Source organism: Dipodomys spectabilis, unplaced genomic scaffold (assembly GCF_019054845.1).
Source record: "Dipodomys spectabilis isolate Male_0828 unplaced genomic scaffold, ASM1905484v1 ptg000039l, whole genome shotgun sequence".
Taxonomy (NCBI): domain Eukaryota; kingdom Metazoa; phylum Chordata; class Mammalia; order Rodentia; family Heteromyidae; genus Dipodomys; species Dipodomys spectabilis.
In genome coordinates, this window is record NW_024870716.1 from 13,529,897 (window position 1) to 13,554,548 (window position 24,652).

At 43.3% G+C, this 24,652-nt stretch overlaps 1 protein-coding gene across 1 annotated transcript; it reads right to left on the reverse strand.

Moving 5' to 3' along the window:
• Positions 1 to 1,291: 1,291 nt before the first annotated feature.
• On the reverse strand, positions 1,292 to 24,122 carry Mrps35 (mitochondrial ribosomal protein S35). The gene is made up of 8 exons (XM_042677574.1): positions 23,975 to 24,122; positions 23,452 to 23,498; positions 21,459 to 21,626; positions 19,779 to 19,839; positions 15,917 to 16,056; positions 10,887 to 10,996; positions 10,305 to 10,374; positions 1,292 to 1,569 (listed from the first exon to the last, which is right to left on the reverse strand). Exons 1-8 carry the CDS (start codon positions 24,084 to 24,086, stop codon positions 1,300 to 1,302), a joined length of 978 nt encoding a protein of 325 aa, XP_042533508.1. The 5' UTR covers positions 24,087 to 24,122; the 3' UTR covers positions 1,292 to 1,299.
• Between the last annotated feature and the right edge of the window lie 530 nt (positions 24,123 to 24,652).

Genomic DNA, 24,652 nt, shown 5'->3' on the forward strand with positions numbered 1-24,652 from the left:
TTGTAATATAATCCAGGCTGGCCTCAAACCCCAGATCCTTCTGTCTTGGCCTCCTTAATGCTGGGTTACAAGTATCTATCATACCTGGCTGATGTGTGTGTATGTGTGTGCGCATGCTGGCAACAAGGCTTGAGCTCTGGGCCTTCTCTCATGTGGCATTTCTGCTCTCATTTCCATCCCTTTTCCACTACTGCCTATTTACAAGTCTGATCACAGACTTTGAACCTTGATCCTAGGATATTAGCCTCCCAAGTTACAGGTATGAGCTACCACTTCCCAGATATACAAATATTTTAGCAAACGAAATCAAAATTTCTTTCTCTTTTACTTGGCGGTACTAGGATTTGAACTTAGAACCTTGCACTTGCTGTGTTGTGATCCAGCCCTTGAGCCATTCCCCCAGTTCTTTTTTGTTTTAGTTGTTTTTCACATAAGGTCTCACATTTGTCTAGGCTGGCCTGGCCTATGATCCTCCTCTTTATGCTTCCTGTAAAACAAGGATTACCGGTGTGTGTATTATGCCCAACTTTAAATTCCTCATTTGTCTTTTCATACTTGAATTAGGGCTTGAACTCAGGGCCTGGGCACTGTCTCAGAGCTTTTTCTGCTCAAGGCTAGTGCTAGCAAAAAAAGCAATACCAGGGGGGAGGCTGGGAAGGGATGTGAAGGGTAAACAAAGGAGGAGGCTGCAATGCTTGATAAGAAATGTACGCATTATCCTGCCCATGTAATTGTAACCCCTCTGTACAGTATGTTCACAAAAAAAAAAGCAATACCAATATATGAGGATAAAAACATGGCAGTGACAAAAATATACATTAAATTCATCCCACAGAAAAAAAATCAAAACACTTCAGAGCCAGAGAAATCAAAGTGACCCTCTCATTATTTGAATCATTCCAATGTAGAGTAGAAAACTTTGAAATAATTGTTGTCATTGTACATAAACATGAAAGGGATTTTATTTTTGTGCAAATATTGGGGCTTGAACTCAAGGCCTGGTAGCAATTTCTGAACTTTTTCACTCAACGCTGGCATTCTACCACTTGAACCACAGTGCCACTTCTGGCTTTTGCTAGTTAATTAGAAATAAAGATTCTCACAGACTTTGCTGCCTGGGCTGTCTCTGAACCACGATCCTTTAGATTTCAGCCTCTTGAGTAGCAAGGATTATAGGTGCGAGCACCAGTACCTGGCTGGATGGGATTTATGAAACTGTGATTTTTAAATCTTTTCATTATATACTGATTACCTGGGTCCTAAAATGTATAAATCAAAGCCTATTTTCGACTTCATTCTTCATGTCAAATTTAATAGTCTCTTCACTGATTCTTTGTACTGGGAAAGGATTGCTTCATTCTCCCCGTCATTCTTCAGGCTCACGACACACTTCATGTACTCTTCGACTTCCTTGGTGCCAAGCAGCTCTTCCCTTGTCACTTCCCCGTCCTTCTCTGCAGCTCTAATTTGTTGCAGTGTCTCCAGGACATTTCTTTCCGAAGAGCTATTTTTCCATATATACTCATCCATGTCTGCTTCTGTCTTATTTTTTTCCCATTCTTCAGTTTTCTGAAAGAAAGAAAAAAAAAGGGGGAGGGGGGAATGCTTCTGAATTCTGAGAAATAGTATCTGTAGCTATGGGCTATTTGTTGTTATTGTTTATCTGCCTGAACTGGAGCTCGAACTCAGGGCCTTAGCTTCTTTGCTCAAGGTTGGTGCTTTATCACTTGAGCCACAGTTCCACTTTTGGCTTTTTGCTAGTTAACTGGAGCTATGCGGTATCTCTCATATTTGTCTGCCTGAGCTGTATATAAATGCTAACACTCAGTTCTCAGCTAGCTGAGCTACGAGAATTACAAGAGTGAGCTTCTGGTGCCTGGCTAACTAAAGGCTGGCACCCTACCATTTGAGCCATACCTCTACTTCTAGATTTTTGGTGGCCAATTTCAGCTAAGAGTCTTTCTGCCTGGGCTGGCTTCAAACCCAGATTGTTAGATCTCAACTTCTTGAGTTGCTAGAATTACAAGTGTGAGCCACCACACTTGGCTACAATTAAGTTTAATGAAATTAAAGTATCAAGTACATGTACACATTTGTACACAATAGGTGGCTTTTGTTATAATGACCTCCTGCCTTCCTGAATTTTGTTTTATTATACTCTTTATTTTCTGTTTCCACAGGACAAAGAATGTCTTGTTTAGTCTTGATTTAAAAAAAATATCATGCTGTTCTAGGGCATACGGCATATTATTCAGGTTGGTGACTGAACTGGAGCTGTAACATTCTGAGAACATCAGCAACACAGCCAGTATGCTCTAGTCAAGGCGTGCTGAAGAACAGGCACATTCTTTTCATGTTAACATCATCTCCAGAGCTATGATGTGGTGAAGAATCCTCCCCTAGCCTGAGTAAGGATTCTTGAAGGTATTATGAGTGGTATATCCATAACTGGGCATAGTGGTGCATGCTCATAATCCCAGCAACTCAGGAGGGTGGAGACATGGGGATTATGCAGCTCAGGAAAAGTTAGGCCTTACTTTAGAAACAAAATACAAAAGCAAAGCAAGAAATACTGTATTATCTCTTAAAAAGAATCCCATTGAAGGAGCCCCAGGAGTATAAGGCTCAGGTTCTTCGAAGATCCTGCTCACTCCCAGCTTCCCCCCCCCCCCCCCGCCCCATTTTTTTTTTTTTTTTGCCAGTCATGGGGTTTGAACTCAGGGCCTGGGAACTGTATATGAGCTTCTTTGGCTCAAGGCTAGTGCTCTACCACTTGAGCCACAGCTCCCCTTCAGGCTTTTTTCTGTGTATGTGGTACTGAGGAATCGAACCCAGGGCTTCATGCATGCTAGGCAGGCACTCTACCACTGAGCCAAATTCCCAGCCTTAGTCCCCCTTTTACAGGAGCCCATGAACGAAGAAAAAAACAAAAGCCAAGGGGAAGAGTGCTTAGCAAAGCCAGGACCTGAACTGGATCTCCAGTACTACTGAAACGAACAAAAACAAAAACAAATATCCTCAAAGACAGGGTTTGGAGGCATGAGTCAGTTGGTAGAGTACGAGCAAAGGGGCAAAAGCACCCTAAGTCCTGAGCCCAGGCCTCCACCCAAACATCCAGAAAGAACCACGGGGACAGTGGGTCCAGTCAGAGGCAGAGGATCTAATCAGTAGGACGCAGAAATGGTCAGAAGAAATCCCCTGGAGTCCTCAGACTCAGTATTTGCCCTTTAGAGAAATCAGTAAAGACACAGGATAGCTGGAGGGTCTCTACTCTGACTCCTAAATTCCTGAACCCAAGTGGAGTCTGTTCTCTTGCTCCTGAGCCATGTTGTCCCTCAAACTGAATTTATAATTAGGGATAATAGCCTAGCTTATGTTTAAGAAATAACATGAGCCGGGCGCCAGTGGCTCACAGTAATCCTAGATCTCAGGAGGCTGAGATCTGAGGAACATGGTTCAAAGCCAGCCTGGGCAGGAAAGTCCATGAGACTCTTATCTTCAATAAACCACTAGAAAACCAGAAGTGGCTCAAGTGGTAGAGCGCTTGCCTTGAACAGAAGAGCTAAGGGGGCAGCGCCCAGGCGCAGAGTTCAAGCCCTACAACCAACCAAAAAAACCCCAAAAACATGTCCAGGTCTGGGGAGGTGGCTCAGTGGTAGAGTGTTTGCCTCGCATGTATGAGGCCCTGGGTTCGATTCCTTAAAACCACATAAACAGAAAAAGCCAGAAGTGGCACTGTGTCTCAAGTGATAGAGTGCTAGTCTTGAGTGGGAGAGTGAGGGACTGCACCCAGGCTGTCCAGAACATGTCCAGGTGAACCAATCCTATGTCCTTTCTTTGTCTGGTAGGAATGTTTTTTTTTTTTTTTTTAAGCATCTGCACTTGAGATTTATTAATAGCCATGGTGAGAGAGACACAGTTAATTGTCAAGTGGTATTTTAGGTATCAGGTTTTGTGCTGGTAGTAGAATTTGAACTCAAGACCTCACATTCTTCTTCTTCTTATTTATTTATTTTTGTCAGTCATGGGGCTTGAACTCAGGGCCTGAGTGCTGGTCCCTGAGCTCCTTTGCTAAAGGCTAGTCCTATATCACTTGGGGCCACAGCACTACTTCTGGTTTTCTGCAATTGGAGATAAGAGCCTCACAGATTTTCCTGCCTGGGTTGACTTTGAATCATGATACTCAGATTTCAGCCTCCTGAGTAGGAGGGAGCTACCAGTACTTACTAAGGCCTCCCATTCTTGCTAAGCTTTTTCCCTCAAGGCTGGGCTATACCAGCTGAACCACAGCTCCATTTCTGGCTTTCTGCTGACTAACTTAAGTGATAAAGTCAGCACATTCTGTAATAACAAAGTAACATACTAAGATCTCATGTACTACTCCATTTGGTAAAGACATGAATCATGATCCACTATTCATGACTACAAACAAGGCACTGTGCCATGAGGAAAACTGTTAAGCCATTAAAAAAAATTCTAGGGGCTGGGAAGGTGGCTCAGTGGTAGAGCGCTTGCCTTGCATGCATGAGGCCCTGGGTTCGATTTCTTAGCACCACATAAGCAGGAAAAAAAAAAAAAGCTGGAAGTGGTGCTGTGGCTCAAGTGGTAGAGCGTGAGCTGAAGAGTTGAGGGACAGTGCCCAGGCCCAGAGTTCAGGCCTCATGACTGGACCCGCCCCGACCCCCCCCCCCCAAAAAAAAATTCTAAGCTGGGTGCCAGTGGCTCACACCCGTAATCTTAGCTACTCAAGAAACTGAGATGAAGAGATCATGGTTTGAAGCCAGCCTGAGCTGGCTGGAGATTCATATCTCCAATTAACTAGCACAAAGCCAGAAGGAGAGGTGTGACTCAAGTGGTAGAGCACCAACCAACCTTGAGGGGAAAAAACAAGTTCACGAGGACCTAATTTCAACCCCAGTGTATGTAGACACACACACACACACACACACACACACACTCAAAAGACATGCAAATCAGAAAACACAGGTAGAGAAAAATATTTATAGTGGATTAAAAGCAAAAGTTATTGCAATGCTAAATTCTAACCTAGTATGCCAAGAAATTCAATTCGATTTAGATGTGTGTATGTGCATGCGTGCGTGCGTGTGTGTGTGTGTGTGTGTGTGTGTGTGTGATTGAAATCAGGTCCTCGTGCTGTTGTTTGGCTTTCTTCCAGAAAGAATGCAAAGCCTCCTGAGTAGCTAAGATTATAGGCAGGAATGAGCCACTGGCACACAGCTTGGAGTTTTTTGTTTTTTGCCCGTCCTGGGGCTCGAACTCAGGGCCCAGGGAACTGTCCCTGAGCTCCTTGTGCTCAAGGCTAACACTACCACTTGAGCCACAGTGCCACTTCCGGCTTTTTCTGTGTTTATGGAACTGAGGAATCGAACCCAGGGCTTCATGTATGCTAGGCAAGTACTCTACCACTAAGCCACATTCTCAGCCCCTAGAATTTTTTTTTTTTGATTAAACAGTTTTCCTGCATCTACAGTACAATGCTTTAAGAGTCTAGAGTTCATCTGCTCAGGGTAGCTTTGAACTGAGATCCTCAGATCTCAGCTTCCTAAGTAGCTAGGTTTATAGGCAAGAGTCACCAGTGCCTGGCATTAATTTAGACAGTTTTTCTGAATGCTAATATGTGAGAAAGTGTAACAGTCTAGGAGCTGCTGGGTTCCTCTGTCATGTTCCTCAATTGGGGATTGTTTTTCGTGTTAGGTCTCAACCTTTGTAACTAAGAAATAACTGACCGTAAGTATCTTTTTTTGTGTGTATGTACTCAGTCCTGGGGCTTCAACTCAGGATCTGGGCACTGTTCTTGAGCTTCTTTTGCTAAAGGCAAGTGCTTTACCACTTTAGATATAGCTACATGTCCAAGTTTGTGCTGGTAAACTGAAAATATAAGTATCATGGACTTTCCTGTCCAGACTGACTTTGAACCACAATCCTCAAATCTCAGCCTTCTGAGTAGCTAGGATGGCAGGGATAAGCCACAAGCATCCAGCTTAGCGTCTGTTTCCTTAGACTTCTGAGAATAAGTGTCTTTTAGTGCCCTCTCAGTGCTGACATAACGGGGTTGAGGCATCGCTGGGCCCCTCCAGCAGAAGCCTGTGCTTTGTGAAAGATTTGCCCACTTGAGTCAGCTTTGATGCTATAGAGTCTTGAAGATTTTACAGCAGTAACATTCCTGTACAGGAGCTTCCATGAATGCTTTTTCAGCTGAGTCCCAACTACTTTCCTCCCAATGCTACTTAGAAGCGACCATGGAACAATGAAGAAGCCAAGGGACACAAATATTTGAGGATTAAATGCTCGGAGGCTAGCATATAAAAAATAATAATGCAACGATGTATTAAACAGGCTCTCTATAAATACAGGATTGGATGCCAAGTGTAACACCAGTATCAAGCTTGAATTCCCTGCTGGTGAAGGAAAAAAGAATTCTGATTCAATAAAAATTCTGTTCTGCAAACCTTCATGGCTGATCTGCATTCTTTTAAAGCTTCTTCCCTGATGGTGCTTGTTTAGAAAGGCCTACGAGTTGCTCTTAATGTAGGAATTCTTTAATTATGTGTATCTGGGACAGTGGTATGGGGCTCCTTGTTCTCGCCTCAAGTCATTAGCACAGTAGATTTCATGCATGAATCTAGAATAAGGGCTGGTTGGGTCCTAAGTCACAGATTTCCCAAGAACCACCCAGTCAGTCAACTTTCACTGAGTTCATTTATGGCTGCCATTTCCTTTTGTAGGGGGAGGGATGCATTTTACAGGCTGCACGGCAAGAATGGAAACTGGCTGGTTTGATTGCTTGTGATTAACTCTCAGAAACAGCAGCTATGGAGCTATAGCTAATGCAACCACGCTGCTGGTTCAAAGGGAGAGTGACTGCCTGAAGCCAGGGGAAAGAGAGGAAAGAGAATACTGCCCCCCCCATCACCCCCACCCCTTCCCCCACAAAAGCAAGTCCTGCTGTCTGTATGTTTTTCTTTCTTTTTTTTTTTTTGGGTCCGGTCGTGGGGCCTGAACTCTGGGCCTGGGCGCTGTCCCTCAGCTCTTTAGCTCAAGGCTAACATTCTACCACTTGAGCCACAGCACCACTTCTGGCTTTTTTTTTCTGCTTATGTGGTGCTGAGGAATCGAACCCAGGGCCTCAGGCATGTAAGGCAAGCGCTCTACCACTGAGCCACCATCCAAGCCCCCTGTATGTTTTTCTTAGGTGCTTAGCTAGCTCACTCAAGGCTAGGTGCTCTACCACTCGGGCCACAGCTCTACTTCCTTAGCTTTTTTCCCAGTTAATTGGAAAATTCTTGCCCAAGCTGGCTTCAAACTGTGACCCAGAGGGCCACAAATAGCTAGGATTATAGGTGTGAGCCACTGATGCCCAGCTACTTTTTGTTCTAATATTAAAAAAACATTTTCTTTTATTATTATAAGTGTGAGGTATAGAAGACTTAGAGTTACATAAGTCAGGTAAACAGCACATATCTTTTTGGACAATGTCACCTCTTTCTTCGCTCTTAAATAATTTGAAATAAAACTTTTCCTTCTCCACTTGCTACTGCCTTTGTGTTAAATGGCTTTGTTTAACACCAATGAAGATGCCTTGAGCAGTCTGAAGAACAGCTCTATCAAAAGACCTCAGGCTTGAATCCTAGGAATTAGTTTCTTCACTAAATGGCTAATAGTTGCATGTGCCCGTGCATGCACATGTAAATGCCAATACTAGGATTTGAACTTAGAGCCTGTGGCAGCTCAGATTGGTTTGCTCAGCTGGTGCTCTACTATTTGAGCCACACCTCCAGCCTGGCTTTCTGTGGGTTATTTCAGAAATGGGAGTCTTACAGAGTTTTCTACTTGGGTTGACTTGACCCATGATCCTCTAGATCTCAGCTTCCTAAGTAGTGAGGATTACAGGCCAGAGCACCCGCACCAGGCTGACATGGAACATTCTTACAACTATATAGTAGTCCATTGCATCTTTGTCTCACTACCACTTCCACATTGTTGTAGCTCTAAGATTCACAAAAAGACAAATCGAAAGCCCATGTGGTGGCACACACACACAGAAACTCAGCAATTAGGAGGCTGAGGCAGGAGGATCCTGAGTCAGGGCCGGTCTAGGCTAGTTACATAGAAAGACCCTGTCTCAACTTCTCTATCTAAATCTAAGTTCTCTATACATCGAAGAGAATCTCTCTAACTCTATTAAAATGTTCCTAATATAAAATGCTACTCAGTGCCTAGGTATTTGGAATGCAAACTAATTTTTAAGTAATATTAATATTTACTTAAAATTAAAAAATTAATGTTTAAAACTTTGAGGCCAGGCACTGTGTCTCACACATGTAATCCTAGCTGAGGACTACAGGAGGCTGAGAGCTGAGGATTCTGGTACAAAGCCAGCCTGACAGATGTGTCCAAGAAACTCTTATCTACAATTAATCAGCAAAGAGCTGGATGTAGAGGTACAGCTCAAGTGGTAAAGCTCCAACTTTGAGAAAAAAGCTAAGGAAAAGAGCACAGCCCTGAGGCTTTTTTTTCTTTTTTGGTTGGTCAAGGGGCTTGAACTCTGGGCTTGGGCGCTATTCCTGCGCTCTTCAGCTCAAAGCGAGCGCTCTACCGCTTGAGCCACAGCACCACTTCCGGTTTTCTAGTGGTTAATTGGAGAGAAGAGTCTCACGGACTTTTCTGCCCGAGTTGGCTTTTTTTTTTTTTTTGGTCCGGTTGTGGGGCCTGAACTCTGGGCCTGGGCGCTGCTCCTCAGCTTTTCAGTTCAAGGCTAGCGCTCTACCACTTGAGCCACAGCACCATTTCTGGCTTTTTATCTTTTTGCTTATGTGGTGCTGGAGAATCAAACAAATTAAAAAAAAAAAAAAAAAAAGGATGGCATGTTCAGAATGAAAATTTCAGAGAATTATACATTTTTTTCTATCTCGAGTCTGTGTGTACATGTGTGCACTAGTCCTGGGGCTTAAATTCATGGCCTGGGCACTGTCCCTGCGCTTTTGTGTTTAAGACTAGCATTCTACCACTTGAGCCACAACTCTAGTACCAGCCTTTTGTAGTTATTTGGAGCTAAGACTCTCAGACTTTCCTGTCCAGGTTGGCTTTGAATGATGATTCTGAGGCTGGTGCTACTGTGGAAATGACCTGTGAGTGTATGTATGCACTGCACTAACTTGTTTTGTTCACACACAGGACTACTCTAACTACCTGAACACCGAACTGACCTTAACTGATGCTAATATGTAAGTCAATGTTACATTCTAACCAAAAATTTTAACATGTATGTAACATGTATGTAACATGAAAAATCATGCACTCTCTAGCAGAACCTTCACCTTAATTTTTTAAAATTTTATTTATTTATTTATTTTTGCCAGACCTGAGACTTGAACTCAGGTCCTGGGCATTGTCCCTGGGTTTTGTTTTGCTCAAGGCTACCACTTGAGCCACAGACTACTTCCGGCCTTTCTGATTATGTGGTACTGAGGAACTGAACCCAGGGCTTCATGCATGCTAGGCAAGCACTCTACCAACTAAGCCACATTTCCAACCTAAAATTATTTATTTATTTATTTATTTATTTTTGGGTCTGGTCGTGGGGCCTGAACTGAGCCTGGGCACTATCCCTCAGCTCTTCAGCTCAAGGCTAGCGCTCTACCACTTGAGCCACAGTGCCACTTCCAGTTTTTTCTTTTTGCTTATGTGGTGCTGAGGAATCGAACCCAGGGCCTCAGGCATGCAAGGCAAACGTTCTATTACTGAGCCACCTTCCCAGCCCTAAAATAATTTTTTAATCAAATAAAAACTTACACGTTTTCCAAGAAAAGTGAGAAACATCATTTAAGGGTCTTTAGGCATATGGCAGTCCAGTCCTGTGAGTGAGTGAATAATCTAACTCAAGATGCCTGCTTTTGGCGCCAGAAGCTCTGTAGGACATTTCATGCGTTCTTAGTGGTTACAAAATACCCAACTGAGTACTTACATGAGACCTTTTTGTTCTTTTTGATGGTCATTGGGGCTTGAACTCAGGGCCTGGGTGCTGTCCCTGAGCTTTCACACTCAAGACTAGTAGTGTACCACTTTGAGCCACAGCGCCACTTCTGGTTTTCTGGTAGTTAATTAGAGATAAGAGTCTCACACAGACTTTCCTGACTAGGTTGGCTTTGAACCATGATCCTCAGATCTCAGCTTCCTAAGTAGCAAGGATAACAGGCATGACCTACCGGCACCTGGCTTACCTGAGACCTTAACGTGATCTAAATTATACGTACAAAAATCATTAAATGTACACATACACTTACCCAAGACTCATGGTATAAAACTGTCAGCAGGTACATCGCATAATCATAGTTCTGTCTCTTTAAAGGGCACCTTTAAAAAAAGGAAAAGAGTCAAATTCTAGAAACTCAGTATCTAAGCACATTTGTCAAAGGGGTCATCTACTAAAATGCTGTTTTTAGAATAGTCTGGGTAGCTCATTAACTGAGGATTTAAAAAGTCTGGTGTTGCTGGGCACTGGTGGCTCACGCCTGTAATCCTAGCTACTCAGGAGGCTGAGATCTGAGGATCGCGGTTCAAAGCCAGCCCGGGCAGGAAAGACTGTGAGACTCCTATCTCCAATAAACCACCAGAAAACCAGAAGTGGCGCTGTAGCTCAAGTGGTAGAGTGCTCGCCTTGAGCTGAAGAGCTGAAGGACAGCGCCCAGGCCCAGAGTTCAAGCGCCACGACCGACAAAAAAAAAAAAAAGTCTGGGTGTTATTATTATTGTTGTGTGTGCTTAAACTGGGGCTTGAACTCAGGCCCTAGGTGCTCTCCCTTAGCTTTCTCACTCAAGGCCGGCACTCTACCATTTGAGCCACTGCCCTACTTCTTCTTTTCTTACCTATCTGTTTTGATAGTAAGTATATCCGTGGTCTTGCAATATTGGTTTCCTACAAGTTTAGTAAGTTTCTTCTTTGCGTGGTCATCTAAATTCAAACTGGAAAGTTTAACCTTAAAACAAAACAGGAAAAACAATTACTGAAACAGTAATTTCATGTAATGAAAACAAGTAGCAGTATTATATTACTTGCTTGTATTAATATTAAATCCACTAAAAAAAAAAAAACAACAAACAACAAACCTCTCCAAACCCTTCTCTATACAGTTATTGGTTTGAATACATTATGAAGCTGATTTTCCTAACAGAAAAGGGGAACAAAAACCAAAAAACATTAGAAGTAAACTTAGTATCTTTCCTGCAAGAACTGGTAATCCTCTAAAGTAAGTAAACTCAAGGACATCTGAGATGCACCAATAGAGTTTAACTAACAAAGGTGGATTATAGAAATAAGTGGATAAAACATAATTGCTTTAAGACTGGGCGTGCTGGTACACATCTATAATTCCAATTACTCAGGAGTCAGACAGGAAGATCCTGGTTGGAAGCTAGCCAGGACAAAGTTGGTGTGAGACCCTACCTGAAAAACAAATTAAAATCAAGAGGAACAGGGCCCTGGTAGCATGCTTGTAAATCCTATTTAAGGATTGCACTTGGAAGCCAGGCAAGGCAGACAAATCTATGGCTCTTATCTCCAATGGATCAGCAAAAAGCCCAAAGTAGAGGCATGGTTCAAGGAGTCAAGTGCCAGCCTTGATCAAAAAGACAAGTAAAGGCACACAGCCCTGAGTTCACCTTCCAATACTAGTAAATGAAAAAAAAAAAAAGGACTGGCTATATGGCTCAGGACGCAAGCAGGTAGAATACCTGAGGTCCTGAGTTTATGTAATGCACAATACCCCAAGGGAAATCCTCTTCTGTGCAATTCTGAAATATACATCACTGCCAACAGTTAGGGGACATTTGCTGAGAAGGCCTTACCATGTACCCATGCTGGCCTTGAACATGTGATTCTCTCCCCTCAATCTTCTGAGTGTGGGGATTATAGGTGTGTGCCATCATACCTAGCTGGGACATTTACTTTTAAAACATACAGATATCTCTTGAAGGTTGGAATATTATATAAAGGAAGGATCAAAACATTTAAAAATAATTCAGCTCAACATTTTTCAAAAGTTAAAACTAATCTCAGACTTAAGAATTTTTTAAAGAGGGGCTGGGAAGGTGGCTCAGTGGTAGAGCACTTTGCCTTGCATGCTCGAGGCCCTGGGTTCGATTCTTCAGCACCACATAAGCAAAAAGAAAAAAGCCAGAAGTGGTGCTGTGGCTCCAGTGGTAGAGCGCTAGCCTTGAGCTGAAGAGCTGAGGGACAGTGCCCAGGCCCAGAGTTCAGGCCCCACGACCGGACCCCCCCCCAAAAAAAAAAAAAAAGAATTTTTTAAAGACTGGGTAGAGGGTGTTCTTAGCATATAAGGCCCTGGGTTCAATTTCTGGAACAAAAGAAAAAACTTTTTTTTTTAGGTCGTGGGGCTTGAACTCGGCCTGGGCGCTGCTCCTGTGCTCTTCAGCTTAAGGCTAGTGCTCTTCTACTTCCAGTTTTCTAGTAATTAATTGGAGATAAGAGTCTCACAGACTTTCCTGCCTGGGCTGGATTCGAACCACAATTCTCAGATCTCAGCTTCCTAAGTAGCTAGGATTATAGGCGTGAGCCACCGGTGCCAGCTTTTATTCCTTTTTTTTTTTTTTGATCGGTCGTGGGGCTTTTTTTTCTTTTTTAAAAAGTCATGTCCTGAGACAAGGTAGCCAGGCTGATCTGGAACTGACTGATCAAGAATGGCCTATCTCAGCCCCCAGCACACTCAATTCTAAATTTGGATTTTTTTTTTCTCTTGCCAGTGCTAGGTGGGACTTCACTCCAGGTTGGTGCTTTACCACTTGACAGACAGCTCTAGTTCTGGCTTTTTGTTGGTTAGTCATGGATTTATCTGAGCTGGCTTTGAACTGTGATCCTCAGATCTCAGCCTCCACAGTGGCTAGGATTATAATTATGAGGCCACCAGCGTTTAGCAACACATTAAAAAAAAGTGGTAGCAATGCTAGTATTTATTGTAATATCTGTTTAACATTCATATTCATATAAACACCTTGATATTAAAAACTAGTTTATGCAAGAAACTCCATGGTTCAAGAAACTGTGGCACAGTCTGCCCCCTGGTGGATGCATGGGTACTACAAAACTAACCTTAATTGGGGATCCCCTGACAGACAGGCTTTGTGCCACCTTCTTTCATCAAAATTCTGAAGAACCCTCAAGACACTTTTTTTTTTCCAAGTTGTTATTTTTCAAGAATATATATTATGCTATTTCCATAATATCCCCCAAATAACAGCAATGCTTCAAATTACAAGTGAAGGTAACATGATAGTGGCACTTTTTTTTTTTTTTAAATCCATATGCCAACTGGATGTAGTTAGTGCAAGTCTGGTATTCCATGTAAGACACGAACAGGGTTAAGCCTCTGCAAGACTCAGTTTCCGCGGAGTAAGTTCATACACAGGCTTTTTGCCAGAAATAAATCAGAATGGCAGCACTTTTAAAGGGAAGTGCCTGTGGCTCACGCCTGTAATCCTAGCTACTCAGGCAGCTGAGGTTTAATGATCATGTTTGAAGCCAGGCTGGGCACGAAAGTCTGTGCCATCCCTATCTCCAATTAATAAACAAAAGCTGGAAGTGGAGCTTTAGTGGAAGAGTACTAGCATTAAGCAAAAGAGGCCAAGTGAGAGAGAATGGCTCCAAGTTCAAACTCTAGCACCAGCACAAAAACAAACAACAAAAAGAGAAAATAAAAAAAATGAAACCTGTGCTGAGCACCAGTGGCTGATGTCTGTAATCCTAGCTAATCAAGAGGCTGAAATCTGAGGATTATGGTTCAAAGCCAGCCCAGGCCGGAAAGTCCATGAGACTCTTGTCTCCAATAAACCACCAGAAAACCCGATGTGGCCCTGTGACTCAAGTGGTAGAGCACTTGCATGAGCTGAAGAGCTCATCAGGCCCAGAGTTCAAGACCCACAAATGACAAAAAAAAAACCCCAAAAAACAAAAAACCCAAACCAAAAACCTGTTGAAATTGTTTTAAGAAGCACCATGAGGGGTTGGGGGAGAGATGTGGAGTGGGAGTCTGATGGGGTGCACTCTACGCACATTTGGATACAGCACAAGATGTAATATGTACTCATATATATATATATATATATGTATATGTATATATATATATATATGTTCATAATGAGAAACGAATTAAAATTTAATTTTAAAAGGTTAGAATAAATGCATTTTCTTCATTTATTTGGATTCTGCCATTCTAACAAAGTGCTTCCCAATGCTTTCCCCACTAGTATTACTTTTTGCTAGTAGTAACTCTTGTTTTTTTTTTTTGCCTTTGGTGTGCAGGTACTGGGGTTTGAACTCAGGGTCTTGCATTTTCCCTTAGCTTTTTCACTTAAGAAAGACGCTCTACCACTTGAGCCACAGCTCTACTTCAAGCTTTTTGCTTGTTAATTTGTTTTTTTTGAGTCTCATGGACTTTCCTGTTCCAGTGGGCTTTGAACCAGCATCCTCAGTAGCTAGGACTACAGGCGTGAACCCTAAGCCCTGGGGTACATCTCTTGATTTCTACTGTCTTTTTTTTTTTTTAACTGCTTTTCAAATGGCTTGTCAGGGGCCCACTTTCTTTTTTAATTTCCCCCAATGGTAGACTGATGTGAAGCACAATAGTATTACAACCAAGTTTTCTACCAGGTAAGTATCTCCCAATAATGTTTATTCTATTTTCTCCTCACCACTACACTGCCTCATTATGCTGAGCTGCAATGCTGGACCCATGTTCATGACTACCCCTGAGCATGTGGCTATCACCACAGGGAGCACTACACTGCACTGCGGCTGGACTGTCAGGAAACAGGGGTGAGTCCCAAGGCAGAGGAGATCCATCATAGCAGGCAATGATACAGAACAGATTCTCGGCCTCACTAGTAATAAATCACATGTTTCAATCCTTTGCAAAATGCTGATTATCAATTATAAAAAATTTAGTGTACCAAATGGCAGTATATCAAAGTTGTGAATGTATAGGAAAATAGGACTTTATAGCAATCTGCCTTAAAAAAAAAAATCCTGCAGAAAATTTGTGATATATATCAAAAACTACAAGAGTTACATCCTTTGACCTGCATTTTTCCATTCATTTTTAGGAATATATACAAATATTAATCCTGAGGATGTTCATTTCATTTCTAAATAGCAAAGTATTGAGGTTGAGGATGTAGTTCAAGGGACAGAGCACTTGCCTCGCATGCAGAAGGTCCTGAGATGAATTTAGGAGAGAAATGGGGTGGGGGTAGGGAGAGCAAGTGAGGAAATACATTCATCTCTATGTATGTAGACATGTACATTTCTATGCATATTATATAGGTATTTATCATCTATCAATCTATCATCCATAATTTATATTTCTATGATCTATCTTTTGTGTGTGTGTGTGCTGGGGCTGAACTCAGGGCCTAGGGTGCACTGTGGCTGAACTGCTTTTTCTCAAGCCAGTGCTTTACTACTTGAGCCATCGAGCCACTTTTGGCCTTTGTCTATTGGAGGTAAGAGTCTCTCTGCTGGAACTGGCTTTGAACCCTGAGCCTCAGATCTCAGCCTCCTGAGTAGCTAGGATTGCAAGCATGAGCCACCAGCACTGGTGATTCTTATCTTTAAAAAAAAAACCTCTTACCAGCCACTGGTGTCTCACACTTGTAATCCTAGCTACACAGGAAGCTGAGATCTGAACATCACACTTGGAAGCCAGCTGGGCATACAAATCTAAGAGTCTCTTAACCTCCAATTAACCAGCAAAAATCCAGTGGTAGGGCATCCTTGAGCAAAAAAAACCCCAACCAAAGAAAAACCTAAGAAACAGCACGGGGTCCCGAGTTCATGCCCCAGTTCCAACCCTGCCCCTCCCCACCCCCATGCACACACCTCTTACCCTTAATGTTACTACTCTGGCTTTGGGGTTCCGGATGGATGGTCCTGATGACACATAGTCAGCAGTGTCAATTTCAATAGGAAAATGCTTCTCACATTTCTCATCACTGTCTAGTGCAGCTGGCCACTCAGTGCAGAAATCTGAATATTAACAGGGTATCAATTATATTTGGCAAGTAAATTCTTTTTTTTTTTTTTTTTTGGGTCCGGTCGTGGGGCCTGAACTCTGGGCCTGGGCGCTGTCCCTCAGCTCTTCAGCTCAAGGCTAGCACTCTACCACTTGAGCCACAGCGCCACTTCCGGCTTTTTTCTTTTTGCTTATGTGGTGCTGAGGAATCGAGCCAAGGGCCTCATGCATGCAAGGCAAGCGCTCTACCACTGAGCCACCTTCCTAGCCCCTTGGCAAGTAAATTCTTGTTGTAATGCGTGCTACCTGACAATGTCAAATGAGTGCAACCTACTCTCAGGTCACAGGAAATGAAAGCACAGAATCTCTTTTGCATTTTACATATATAATCACAACCCTCATCCCTTTTCTTCTTAACTACATTCTAAGTAGAGAATTTTATTAAGAAAATGATTCTGAGTATTTCAGATGTAGTGGGGAATAGTACATTCAGCTAAAAGGAACAATGGCATTGGATTGGAGCTTGGTGGTTCAACTCCCAACACCAAAATTAGACAAAAGGTGGGGAAGCTGGATGCTAGAGACTCAGGTCTGTAATCCTAACTACTCAGGAGGCCGCTGAGGACTGCGGTTCGAAGCCAGCCAAGCAGAGCAATTTAAGACTCTAGTGGAGCTCTGATGGCACAGCACCAGCCTCAAATGGAAAAGCTAAGGAAGAGCTCTAAGCCCTGGGTTTAAACCCTAGCAGCAACACATGTGGGCATTGACTTGGGTGCACATGTGTGTACACAGGAAGAAAGGGTGGGAGCTTCCAGCACCCCTGAAGTGCTAGTGGCTACCTCTGTAGCCCTGTTTGGGGACAAACTTTTGACAGTCTCAGAATCCCCTTTCCTTCCTCAACGAGCCCCACACTCTAAGAAGAGCTAAAGCAACTGGTTGGCCCTGGTGGAACCCCTTCCTGTAATGAATCACACTGCAGGAGGGGCGGCCAGATGTGACCACCAAAGTGACAGTGAGAGGTGCTTTTACCTAAGGTGAAAGTTTTCTAACAGCAGGGATGATATTTAGCTGATATAAAATCAAGCTTTAGGCTTTATTTTAAAACCATGGTCAGAGCGGGGCAATGGTGGCTCATACCTGGAATCCTAGCTACTCAGGAGGCTGACATCTGAGGATCATGGGTCAAAGCCAGCCAGGGCAGAAAAGTCCATGAGATTCTTATCTCCAATTAACTACTCAAACAAAACAACAACAACAAAAAGAAGTGGAGCTGTGGCTCAAGTGATTCAGCCCTAACCTTGAGCAAAAAGCTCAGGGATAATGTCTGGGTCCTGAATTCAAGCTCTGGGACTGGCACAAAAAAAAATAAAACGAGTCAGTAACATATCATTGTAGGTTACAAAGACTCCCTTGATATTGAGAACTAAAATCAATGCTCAGAAATTGAGTCCATATCACTCCCTAACCATCCTATTTATAAGATCTATAACTAGCTACTTTAATGAAAAAGCAGTATTTTTGGAATTAGGAACTTTTTGGCTTTTTTTTTTTTTTTTGGCCAGTCCTGGGGCTTGAACTCAGGCTAGCACTCTACCACTCTGAGACACAACTGCATTTCTGGTTTTTCGGTGGCTAATTGGAGATGACAGTCTTATAAGGACTTTCCTGCCTTGCCAGTTCTGAACTATGATCTTCAGATCTCAGCCTCCTGAATAGTTAGGATTACAGGTGTGTGCCACCAGTGCTTGGCTACCTTTTGACATTTAAAACAATGAACAGCCGGGCTTCAGTGAATGACTCATACCAGTAAACCTAGATCAAGATCATGGTTCACAAAGCTAGCCCAAGGCTTGCCCTGGTGGATAAATGTGAGATTCTTATTTCCAATTAACCAGCAAAAGCTCAACATGGTAGTGTGTCTCAAGTGGTAGAGCACCAGCCTTGAGCAAAAAAGCCAAGGGAGAACACAAGGCTTACCTTGAACTGCCATCTCAGTCTCAGACTCATGAGAAGCCAGAAATACAGGCATGAGTGACTGGGGCCAGGCTAAGTTTGATAATTTATCAGCACAAATTGATTTTGTATAAAAGGGTTTCATTGTGCTATTTCATGATACCTTTAAATCGGCATGAATCCATGAGACTTTATTCAAAGGTTCTAACTCTTGAATTAAACTGCAGCAATGACTACCGCTGTGACACAGAAATAACTGGTACAAGTTTATCCCACACACAGTCTAGTATCCCTTACATCAAAATACATAAAAATCTACACCTAGGGATCAACATATGTTCAAGTCAAACACCAATAGTTCACACATGTAATCCTAGCTGCTCAGGAAGTCTGGGATCTGGAAGATTGTGGTTCTAAGCCAGGTCAGAGAGCTAAGTACAACAGATTTCATCTTTTAACCAGCAAAGAACTGCATTGGAAGCAAGGCTCCAATGACAGAATGACAGCTATGAGCAAAAAAGCCAAATGAGAGCACAAGACCTTGAGCTCTAGCTCTAGTACCAACACAAAACCAACTAAACAAATAAACAAACATTATTCAAAAACATCAGATCATGACCTGGAGGTGCACTCACTCTGTGGATTACTTCTATTAGTTACTCATATACAGACACATGTGAAATGTAAGCATAAACAAACAACTATTAGACTAATAGCATTTCAGGATGAAGCTTAGGGGTAAAAGAGAAGTAGGTGACTTGATTGTCATCATAAACTCTTTTACTATTTGTATGGCAGTACCAGGGTTTGAAACCAGGGCTCAACCATTTGAGCCACTCCTTCAATCTTTTATGCTTTATTTTTTCCAAAACAGGGTCTTGCATTTACATCTGGGATGGCCTAGCCAGTGATCCTACTATTTATACTTCCTGCAGAGCTGGAGAGGTGTAACACCATACCTAGCTTTTCACTAGTTGAGATGGGGTTCTCACCAACTTTTTACCCAAACAGGCCTCAAACTGCAATTCTCCTGCTTTCTACCTCCTCAGCATCTAGGATTACAGATGTGAGCCGCCACCACAGTATTTCCTTCAGCCTCATCACATATGCACGTTTGTATTTTTATTTCCCGGCAGTACTGGGTTTTGAATTTATGGCATTACACTTTATAGGCCGCGATCTACCCTTTCCTCTATGCCCTCAGCCTTTTCACTTTCCCAACTGGATCTCATTTTCTGTTCAAGTTGGCCTAGAATATGGCAGGTGAGCATCAGCATACCAAGCTTGTTTGTTGAGATATGGTCTCACAAACTTTTTGCCTAGGTGGTCCTTGGACCATAATCCTGATGAATAGCTAAGATTATAGAGCGAGCCTTTGTGCCTAGCTCATGTATGACTTTCAATAACCCAACATTAAGTCCCTAACTTACCCTTTTTTTGGTTTTCAGAGACAAGGTCTCCATTGTGAGGCCGAGGCTGCTAGCCTTCAATTCCCAGGCCACCTGCCTCAGCCTCCTGCAACCTGGGACTATAATCATGCACCCATTGCCAGTTGGCTTATGACTTCACTTTAATATTCATAATGCCTTATAGAATAGTGAGCAAATTGGTGCAGATTTAAGATCTAACAATTCACTGAGAGAACAGCTTAAAAGTCTTTTGAAAAAAAAAGGGAGAAATTGACAAAGCTTTAGAAGACAAGGCTGAATCTCTTCAAACCAGAGCTCTTCAATTTTACGCTCAATGTCAATGAAGTTTATATAACTTATAACAAGTCACTTGCCTTTAAGAGCGTCACAGTGCTTCTTGATTGCTACAGGTGTCAAATGGAGAAAGTTGGGAATCTAAAATAGAAGAAGACATAAAAACCATCACTAAATGTCTCTTCTTCTTTCTGAAATAGGATACATGCTGTCAAAAGTGATCTTAAACTCATGAGCTCAGCTGATCCTTCTGCCTCAGTTTCCATAGCCGGAACTACAGGTATGGGTCACCTTACTTGGCTAGCTAAGTGTCCTAAAAATATGAAAAAGACAATTTTCTCAGAGAATGAAATTGTAGGCCCCACAGATTTTATTTATGTAGCAAATAAAATCTGATAATAGTTTTACAATATTAGTTCAATGTCAATATGTTGTCAATTGAAGAATCAAATTTCTTAAAATAGAGATTCAGTACTAACATACTCTCCAGTGTCTTTATACAGTGTATATCATTTACTTTTTACCACGCATCTTGTGACACTTATGCTGGAAATGCCAACCTGGTTTTGATTATATTTTTTGGCCATGAACATCCAGGTGTCCATGTAGAGTCCCACAGGAAACTGAGAACAACAAAGGATGCTTATCATTGTTACATAGTCCCAAAGGTCTACAAAGTCTCACACAGTGGCATTTCCACTTTGTCAACCATAAGTATTTTTTTTTTTTTTTTCAGTCGTGGAGCCTTAACTCTGGGCCTTGGCACTGTCTCTCAGCTCTTCAGCTCAAGGTGAGCTCTCTACCACTTGAGCCACAGCGTCACTTCCAGTTTCCTGATGGTTTGCTGGAGATAAAGAGTCTCATAGACTTTCCTGCCCGGGCTGGCTTTGAACCGTGATCCTCAGATCTCAGCCTCCTGAGCAATTAGGATTACAAGTGTGAGCCACCAGCATCTAGCTTCAACCATAAACATTTTATGACTTGGATAAATGAATAAAAGCTAGCAAATCTTAACTGAGTAATTGAATGATGTTAGGGATACATTTGTGATGGCACACAGAAGGGCAAGAAAAAGGAAAATTCAATCCTTTTAAAAAAGTAACTTAATCATTAATATTAGCAATTAACAAATAGGCTATTTATATCATTAGTGATTAATATAGACATTTAATAAGATTGATATCTGACATTATTTGTTAATCACGATGCAATTGTTTTGACAGTAGAGATTAATAATTGATCATTAATAAAGCTTATTTGATGACTTACTGGGAATGGATGGAAGGTACTCAATACTTACTGGTGGACATGTACAGATTTTAACACCCACTCACAACTGTTAACCTCACTACAAACCTGCTATGCATTCATTTGGAAAGATTGTCTTCTTCAATATTTGATTGCCTGTTGTTTCATGAAATGTTCTCATTTCCAAATTTCATTGATTTCTGTCTCTAGGAGCACAGTACCCCTTCCTCCTATTGTGTCTTTCCTCTCTCTCTCATCAGCCTCCTTAGTAGCTAGGATTACAGGAGTGAGCCACTAGTGCTTATCTAATTAATTTAATTCTAAGCTACTTTGAATCTTCCTCACTATGACAAATAAAAACACAGCATTTCTTATTACCTGAAAAAAATGTAATTAAAATGTGGTTAGGCTGCTCTGTGCTGAGCCTTGACCTATAGGAGGGTAGACAAGAAGGGAAGGTCAGAATTCACTCAGGTATCAGTCCTAGCCAATGAACCAGCAATTTCCCTTACCTTCAAGAGCTCTACATTTCCCTCCTTTACCAGTGGCACACCCTTCTTTACTGGATAACCCATTCGAATAGGAAGAGGCACCACTGAGGGTTTGAATGGCGCTGCCACGGGGTAAACACTAGGCCAGTCCTGATCAACTGTCATCTTCTCCGTCCTAGGAGGCAGGGCCTGAGATACAAAATACACAAGTATTTTCAAAGTTAAACATAGTAACTTTTTTTTTTTTTTTTTGGGTCAATCATGGGGCTTAAACTCAGGATTTGGGAGCTGTCTCTGAGCTCTTTTGCTCAAGGCTAGCGCTCTACCACTTGAGCCACAGCACCACTTCCAGTTTTCTGGAGATAGAGTCTCATGTCCTATCCTGCCCAGTCTGGCTGTGAATCATGATCCTCAGATCTCAGCTTCCTGAGTAGCTAGGATTACAGGCATGAGCCACCAGTGCCGGGCTATATTCTTTAACTTTAAAGCAAAAGATACAATTACAAGAAGTATAAAGCAAGAGTATAATACATAAAATCTGACTTCCAACAAATCAGCTGCTGTACATATGAAAAAACAAAAATCAAAAAACACAAGTTCTAAATCTCTGTAATATTACTTCATTATTTCAGTCCTTTTTGGCAAACACGTTCCCACCCCATCCTTCCTCCCCCACTTTTTTTTGGACCTTTGTGTCAGGTACTAGGGCTTGAGCTCAGGGCCTGGGCACTGTTCATTAGCATTTTTGCTCAAATATCATGCCATATGAGAACAGTTGAGCCATACCTCTAGTTCCAGCTTTTTTGCTGGTTAACTGGAGATAGTCTCATTTTCTGCCTGGGCTGGCTTTGAACTGCAATCTTCAGTTTTCAGCCTCCTGAGTGGCCAAAATTACAAGCATGAGCCAATGATTCCTGGCAAAAATCCATTTCTGGTATTAATATTTCCTTCACTAAAAACTGCTTTGACTTTAAAAACTCTTACATTTTTGCTAACAGTACATTCTGAAATAATTTATATATATATTGCTTGATGGAAATCAAAGAATATATATCCACATGTATATATGTTTGTATACATGGTCCTGGTATTAAATAGGAGATACCCAGGCACCAGTGGCCCATACCTATAGCCCTGGCTACTCAGGAGGCTGAGATCTGAGGACCAAGGTTCAAAGCCAGCCTGAGCAGACAAATCCAAGAGACTCCTTCTATGCCCTTATTTCTAATTAATGTGGCTTTGTTTTAATTCCTCCGTGACAAACCAATGATGGAGAGATGCCCACAGGTGTGTGATGAGTTAGAATAACGCATACATGTGCATATGTGCTATGCCACTACCAAAACTAGTTCTATGCCCTCACACCTGCTTCCTGGGAGTATCTACTTCTTAGAGGTGAACCATTCCCTCAGTATTGTTTTTAACAAGTCCACGCTGGGAGCTGGGACTTCATGCCGGTAATCCTAGTTACTGAGGATGCTGAGGTCTCTCAGGATCATGGTTTGAAGCCATCCTGGATAGGAAAGTCCATAGACTCTTACCTCTAACCATCAAAAAGTGAGACACAGAGGTATGGCCTAAATGGTAGAGTGCCAGCCTTGAGAGAAAATAATTAAGGGATAGCACCGAGGTTCTGAGTTCAAGTCCCAACACATACAAACAAAAAAGCCAATTATCTTCAACTAAGCCAGTAGTGGATATGTGACTCGAATAGTAGCCTTGAGCAAAGAAAGTTCAGGACCAGCACTTAGGCCCTAAATTCAAGCCCTAGAACCAGCATACAAATACACACATGTCCAACGACAACACTACAGGGTCTGGCCCTTTTGACCTGATCTCCATCAGTTCCCGATAATTTTGGACGCTGGGTTGGGGATTTAGCTCAGTGGAAGAGCACTTGCCTAGCCAGTGCAAGACCCTGAGTTTGGTCCTCAGCACCACAAAAAAAAGAAAAGAAAAAATAATCATTTCAGACACCATTAAGACAATTTAGAAAAGTACGCGAATGATTTACCTTTCTTCTCATCTGCCCGTCACTTCTGGGTGCTCTTTCGGCGGTACCTAAACGACAGCACAACATTGGCACAAAGTTATAAGGCAGGTTTGTTCAGTACCCCACATAACCCCATAGTCCTGATATGGCTTCCGATGTTCAGGGAAGTAGACATTAAACAACAGTCTCGTCAGCTCAGAGCTGAAAGCATCGTAATGAAACTGGAGTCAGAACGAGGTCAGGAGACTTAGATCGCCGGCCAAATAGAAAGCTTTCAGAGCTGGGCGCCGGTGGCTCACGCCTGGCGTCCTAGAGACTCGGCAGGCTGGGATCTGCGGATCCAGGTTCAAAGCCAGCCCGGCAGAAAGTCCGTGAGACGCTTGCTAGCTCCAGCTGAGCACGACGCCGGCAGCGGCGCCGGCCCGGGAGGCTGAGCGCCGGCCGGGAGCGCGGACGCACGCGGGGGACGCGGCCGCCCGGGCCCGTGGCGGCCGGGATTCGGCTCTCACCTCCCCGGAGCCCAGGGGCCGCGGCAGACACTCACGCGCGCGCGGTGCCGCAGCATAAGCGGCCGAGCTCCCTGCGGCGAAGAAGGCGCGCGGAGTCCTGGCCAACGGCTGCAGACGCAGCCGCTGAGAAAAGGCGGTGGCCGCCATGATCCTAGGATGGCAAGCCGGAGGGGACGGCGCCGCGCGCGCCAGAGGACGGGGCCGGCGTGGCGGCGTGGCGAGCCGAGGGGGCGGGGCCCGGCGGCGTAGCGTGGGGGCGGGCCGACGTGGCGAGGGGCGGGGCCGAGTGGAGAGGTGGGGCTGAGAGGCCCAGGCCTCTACTTTGGGCGTGAACGCCCGGAGTTCTTGGGTTTGAGTATTCGGAGTTTAGGGAGATAGGCCCCAGAAGGCTAAAACAAACCAAACCAAACCAAGAATCAGAAAGAGTCCTGCGAATACTTCCGCACGAACTGGGGGTGTGGCTCCAAGGCTGGCGTTGGATGATCTCCGGGCCCAGGCCACAGATCCTCTGCGGCTGCTGCTCTTTTGCTGCCTGGTGATGGCCTGAGATAGCCCAGGGCAGGAGATTGCCCGGGTGCGCGGGCGCCAAGGCGGCTCACGCCTGTCACCTCAACTACTCGGGGGGCTGAGATCTGAGGATCGCAGTTCTAAGCCAGCCCGGCAGGAGAGACTCTTCTCTAATGAACCACCAAAAGGCCTGTAGTGGAGGTGTG

What these genes read in the sequence shown, in the direction of transcription:
- Mrps35 (XM_042677574.1), bottom strand. Translation starts at nt 24,086, where the DNA reads ATGGCGGCCACCGCCTTTTCTCAGCGGCTGCGTCTGCAGCCGTTGGCC. An exon ending in GCACTGTGACGCTCTTAAAG is followed by an intron (nt 16,057 to 19,778) that starts GCAAGTGACTTG and finishes GTTAATATTCAG; the next exon opens with ATTTCTGCACTGAGTGGCCA. An exon ending in CTTACTATCAAAACAGATAG is followed by an intron (nt 10,375 to 10,886) that starts GTAAGAAAAGAA and finishes CTTTTTTTAAAG; the next exon opens with GTGCCCTTTAAAGAGACAGA.